Source organism: Gopherus flavomarginatus, chromosome 1 (assembly GCF_025201925.1).
Source record: "Gopherus flavomarginatus isolate rGopFla2 chromosome 1, rGopFla2.mat.asm, whole genome shotgun sequence".
NCBI lineage: Eukaryota > Metazoa > Chordata > Testudines > Testudinidae > Gopherus > Gopherus flavomarginatus.
The window spans coordinates 87,324,430-87,330,429 of record NC_066617.1 but is presented as its reverse complement, the minus strand read 5'-3'; the positions used below and the strand labels follow the sequence as shown (position 1 = coordinate 87,330,429).

Below are 6,000 nucleotides of genomic sequence, written 5' to 3'. Positions count from 1 at the left end.
TTTGATCTTGTGGTAGGGTGACCAGATGTCCCATTTTTAAAGGGACAGTCCCATTTTTTGGGACTTTTTCTTATATAGGCGCCTATTACCCCCCACCCTGTCCTGTTTTTTCACAGTTGCTATCTGGTCACCCTGTCTTGTGGCCTAGTGAAAGGTGCTTCCAAGCCCAATATGTTTGGGTATCCACTTTGTATCTTCACTTACACTGGAAATAAAATCTTGTGCAATACTTAACACCCTAGACTGCTTATATGATTCTTCTTTCTCACTTTCACATAACTGCAACATTATCTTCTGTGTCCTCCTCCTCACTATCATCACCTTCTTCAACTTCCTCTATTTCAAGTATAGACTGGGCACCCAAAAGGAATCACAAAAACATACGCACACACTTTGGCACACAGGCTAGTGCCTCTTCCTCGCTGATTTTTAACCCCTGGTATCCAGGATGAGAATGTATATCTGAGCACAATTTCAGCACATATGTACCATTTAGAGAATTTCATCTTTCAGCACAATCCTGTAAACTGAAATTGTTGATAAATTTTCTTCACCTGCACTGCCTAACAATTTAGAGAAAGAAATCTGACAGAAGTTGTCAGGCACTAATTATGTTGGTCTCTCCAAAGCAGGTTGATCACGTCAGATAACGTGGGCCTGATCTGGGAAGGTGCAAGTTATGCACTGTCCCTTATTCAGGGCAGTCCCTAAAAGCACATTCCAGCCCTTAAAAACAAATCAATCTTTAAAACACTGGGGGCAAGTGTTTCACTTCTGGACAGAAGCAACAATATTGACCATTGGAATTCTATATATACCCCCTGAGGAGGTGCTACAGATTCTGTACCACTGAGTTAGACCTGACATCCAGGAAAACAGCGCAAAACAGATACAAAAATTAAATTAAGTGCTAAAACCCCAAAACAAAGGCATATCATTACAAAGGACACCAGTGCTGTTTGGGAGGTGGGAAGGGCCTTCAATAGATTTGAAGCAGCAGGAAGGAAGTGTTAGATTCCAGCAGCAAGTGCCACCTTAGGTTCCATTACAGCGAAGACTTAGTCACCTGCCAACCCATGGCACCGTGCTGAGATCCTTAAAAGATGGGTGATGTGCAAGTCTAGTTACTCATAGAAAGAGATTAGGAAGGACAATCACTTTTGTTTTACTAACAGAATGTCACACATACCAGGCACACTGAATTATGCCATGTGAACTAGAAAGTATAAAATTCCCAGTGAAGAGGGCATCATCATAAAGTAAATATTTACTGCTGTGCAGTATAAATACCTCATTGCGGTACGCAGCTGAAATACAGGAAATACCACAGTCAAGACAATACCACAATGCGTCTATTTAGTTTTCAATGGTGGTCACTCTGCAGAGGAAAAGACAAAAACCTCCAATTTGCATAACTAGCTTAATTTAATTCAAACGAACAATTCAGAGATAATTATGCAAAGGGGTGAGAATTGGGGTAGATATATCTATTTAGAATACCATTTAAATGATATTTTTAAAACCTAATACTGAAGCTTTAGGTGCCCAAACAGCTCAGAGAATTTTTTTTTAAAAGCCTGAATGGACCCTTACAATCATCTAGTCTGCCCTCCTGCATAAACTGGGATATATTAACTTGTAATCGCATAATGATGACCACTCAGCCCCATAAGAATAATCACATGCAGGAAACAAATTAATTCAGCCAGGAAATAACTCAGGACATGAGAAAAGCCCCCAAATCAGGTGTTACTAAACAAAGCCAGAAATTCACCTTTCTAAGAGTATATTTGCAGAATGTCCCTTAATCTTGATACTGCAAATAATACTCTTATAGGCCTTGGCTGGGAAACCTTTATGATCGATGGTAAACGTGAGGAGTCCCAATGAGTGTAATAGATCTACTCCTATAAGCAAACGCTCACCGACATGACTAAAAAGAGCACAAGCCAGCCCTGAGCACATTCACCACTATGGCAGTGTAATGTCAAAACAGCATTTATTACAGCCCACTCTGCATGCCAAGTACTTCAAAAAGGGCTATTGTACAGCCCAAAAGTCATTGCAACTACAGCGGTTTAGCTGCTGAATACAACCCATTCCTAATATATAGGAATGAGTAAATAACAAGACAATAATCAAGTCCAGACTTTCTGTGTGTGGATGAATTTCCTGCTGGTCTGAAAGGGGCCTGGCTGATTGCTGTGAGGCTCGTGTCCCCTGTTTACCCATAAAACAAGTACAGCAGGGCAGTGGCAATATATATATTACCCAGACTGCCCCACCAGTGGGCTCCAAATCTGAAACGGGGGGGCACCATCTTCATGGTAAACGGGTGGGCCAGGCTTCCTGCCCATTCAATTCTTTGTCTTCTCTAGTGGGTGTGCCAGCTGCGGCGGTGGAGAGGTGTATGTTGAGGACTCTCAACCACTGAGACCAGGACTGAAAGTCTAACTCTCATTTCACATAGGCCACCAATAAATCAGCAGTGTGTGTCAACTCTGGGTCTGTATTGACCTGGGTTGAGTGTGAACCATTGACTTCCACATGAAAAGTCCATACACCCATAACCAATCCCCTGAGCTTTGAGGTCTAGTCCCCGCTAGGAGCTATTCGGAGCCAAAATGTAGGATATTAACAGCATTGAAAAGAGACTAAAATTTTTTTGGGTCTAACTATTATTTTGTGCTGAATGGCTCTACTCTTTTGCTCTTTTTCTCTAATCAAGCCTTTCTTAGAACTCACTGGTACAAAGTGGTCCTTGGGGCAGTGAAAGTAGGACCCCTAGTCTAAAACATTAACTATACATGCAGAAAACTCTTGCCTTTTATTACCAAATATCCATAAAAACTGCTTTTCAAAGAGAACTAGTAAAAATACCATGCTTCAGTGGGTCCCAATGAAAACGTATCAGTGACAACTCAAAGTCCATTGAAGCCAGTGTGAGGGTTTTTCTCTATTAACTTCAGTGGGCTTTGGATCATGCTCCAATAGTAGAAACAGGCTCTTTGCCACTAATAGCTGTTAAATGCATTCATGGATACACCAGTGACACCCTACGTTTCCTGTTCATTACCCATTCAGGAACTGCTGAACTGCAGTATTGTGATCTTTCAGCTTTTCGCAAGAGGCAGAGCTTTGAAGAGGAATTTATGAAGAATTTTGTCTCTAACTCCACGGTCAGGTTTACATGGAATTCTAGCTCTACCATGTAAATCTCTCCTTCTCCAGGAAGTAATATTGGAACATTCTGCAAATATTCCTGTTTCGCAGGAACTCTGCTAGAGATTAATTCAGGTTAAAAACACTCAACAGCCAGATGTATTTTCTATGACTTTTACCAACTGGCAGGAAGATCTTGGAAGAGCAAGAATTTTCCATGTAGTAAAATCTGGACAAATATTTGGGAACATTCATGATAAATCATGATTTTCGAGGAACTGCCTTTTGAGTGCTGTTTTATGCAGTGTATTAAGAATATTCTCCTCTTATTGAAAATATAGAAACTTATAAATAGATTAACATTCATATATTGTTTTTGTTTCCATTATATAGCAATACTGGCAACTCATCTGTATTCAGAATCTGATCACTATTTCTTTTTATATTCTTTGGGAAAAGATGTTTGTTTATATTTCTAGCCTTTTGCAAAATGTTTCATCCCATGGATGAATAACAAATGACTCAGGATGGAAAATTCCCCTGGTTGATCTAGGGGAAGGCAGCTCAAAAACTGAGGATTTCTATTTTAATTTACATCTCCAAATGTTGTTCAAAATAGTCTGAAGTCTCATAGGGATGGTTCTGACCTGGGCAGATTCCTTTTCAGGGTATTCAAGATCTTTTTAATTAAGGTGGGAATTAATTTTGTTGGTACCCATTTATAATCTGCTGGAAATATGACTGCCTCCACTTAGCAGAGAACAAAAGAAAATTTCTAAAACCTGGTTATGGCCTAAGGAAGATAAATTAGACCTCAAAGATCCCTCCATAGACCAATGAAGAGAAACAATCACCACCACTTTCAAGGGGAAAAAAATGGATTCATTTCTGTCATAATACCACCAAGGACCATCTTTATGTTATAAGTTTGTGCAGTGCCTGGCAAAATGGGGTCCTGGCCCATGACTGGGGCACTGGAAGTGCTAGTGCAATTCAAATAACTAATACTTAATCATACAAAAGGTAGGGTGGCTGATAGAGATTTCACTGGAAAGGATTTCTCTAATCATATTAAGGGAGCCAGACTAAGAGAAAATAGTTGTTGCTCTTTGCTTAAGTTATGCCCATGAGCCCAAACTCTGTCCATCTGCCCCGCAGGATGTTTCTACTAACAGGTGGGTTAACAGTGAAATAATTCAGGTTATTTAAACTGTTACTGTACTCTGAGACTCATTCTTTCAGATTCCAGTATACTGATAATATCTGGAGGGCTCTCTCTTCCACTGTCAGGGCAGAAACTTAATTTTAAAAATACCTTGAAAGTTCAGATTCTGTAGATGCTACATCAGGGAGATGCTAGCATGGCATATTACTAAGTACTGGCTCAGTACAAACCCATGCTCAGAACTCAGAGGGTATAGCTTCATTGCAAGTTAGCCTGGGATCTTATCCACTTTGCCCTACCACTCCTCTCATCCCTATGCAAAAATCTCTTACCCAAGTGGTGCTTTCAACCCAGGCCATGTGGTCTGGTTTGGTGGTATAGTTTAGAGCTCAGGTTCCACTTTCACGGAGCAGGTAACCTGTTCCCTATGCAGTGAGGACACAGGCTAAAATCACTTGACTGCTGATAGTCCTCCAATGCCTTCCCACAAATCCCTCCTGTGCTTAGAAGGATAGAGAAGTTCTCCCACAGCTCACTGGGAAAGAATCATGGAGAGGCTCTGTTTAGTGCATCACAAGGAACCATGGGAAATGTCTCCAGAAGACTCAGTGATACACATGGATGAGTGTAGCACTAGTGAGGATATCATAACTTGAGTAGATCTTTGTAGTGTGGCTGCTGGCACCCAGGTTAGGCTAAGTCAGGTGCTCAGACCTGAGTGCCAATCACCCAGGCTCATTCTGCAGAGAAGACAGACTCACAGACCCATTAGAGAACAAGGTTTTAAACCTGTTAAAAAACAGCTGACGGGGCTAGCTAGTGGTGTAGATCAATGCAATAAAGGAAAATTGGGTTTAACTTGACTTAATGTAGAATCATAAATGGCCATCAATTTGGTGGTCTCAGCTCACTCATTATAGGAGATTTGCCAAAATAAAATGTTCATATGACTTGGCACAATGGCCATTCCTTCATTCAAGAAGAGGCATCAGAACAGCAGTAATGTCACCCTGCAGCCAAATAAGGCTTGAGGTGTGGCTGGTAGAGAGATGTGGAAAATTGCATCTCTGTTACCTCATTAATCTAGACAACACTGCCAGGCACTGACTTGTTTATAAACACCAGCATTTACCCACAAATAATTCTCCTACGAGAATCCAACCCTTTGCAGATGGCATGATCTGGGCCTAGCACAGTGGGATCCAGGACTGGTGCTGTTAGCTGTTACAATAATTCAGAACAATAATAACACCACACATTTTCCATATAAGAAAGGCAGTTTGTTTCCAAATTTTCTTTTGAAGCCAGATGTAGCATAGCAGGAGATTTTGTACCAAATAGGTACAGAACATCGGTCTGGAAAGGCAAATGCTAAATACCAAGTAAATTAATGTAGTGTACATCCAGCATCAGGCAATATTTTAATTAAGAAAAACAAATTCCCATATTGTATTTTACAGGACTGATTAGTAATGCGCGTTCAGTCATTTCCTGTGATGGTCACTTGTGGAAAAGCACACAGACTTTATAAATACGCCAGTCTGCTACGGAGATTGCAACAGCTAATGACTGATTTGACTTTGTAATATAAATTTTCAAAAAACCAAGTGGTTAAAAGTTAGGCTTCTAAACAAGTGATACAATTTCTAAATGTACTGTACACCAAGCAACTC

General features: G+C 40.5%; 1 protein-coding gene across 1 annotated transcript in view; it reads right to left on the bottom strand.

Annotated features, from left to right (window-relative positions):
- Positions 1–1,348: 1,348 nt before the first annotated feature.
- Positions 1,349–6,000, bottom strand: part of SOCS2 (suppressor of cytokine signaling 2) — a 144,546-nt gene continuing 139,894 nt past the window's right edge. The window contains exon 4 of the mRNA XM_050935848.1: positions 1,349–1,378. Within this exon, the coding sequence (XP_050791805.1) occupies positions 1,364–1,378 (15 nt within the window). The 3' untranslated portion in view covers positions 1,349–1,363. The remainder of the gene's footprint in view (positions 1,379–6,000) is intronic.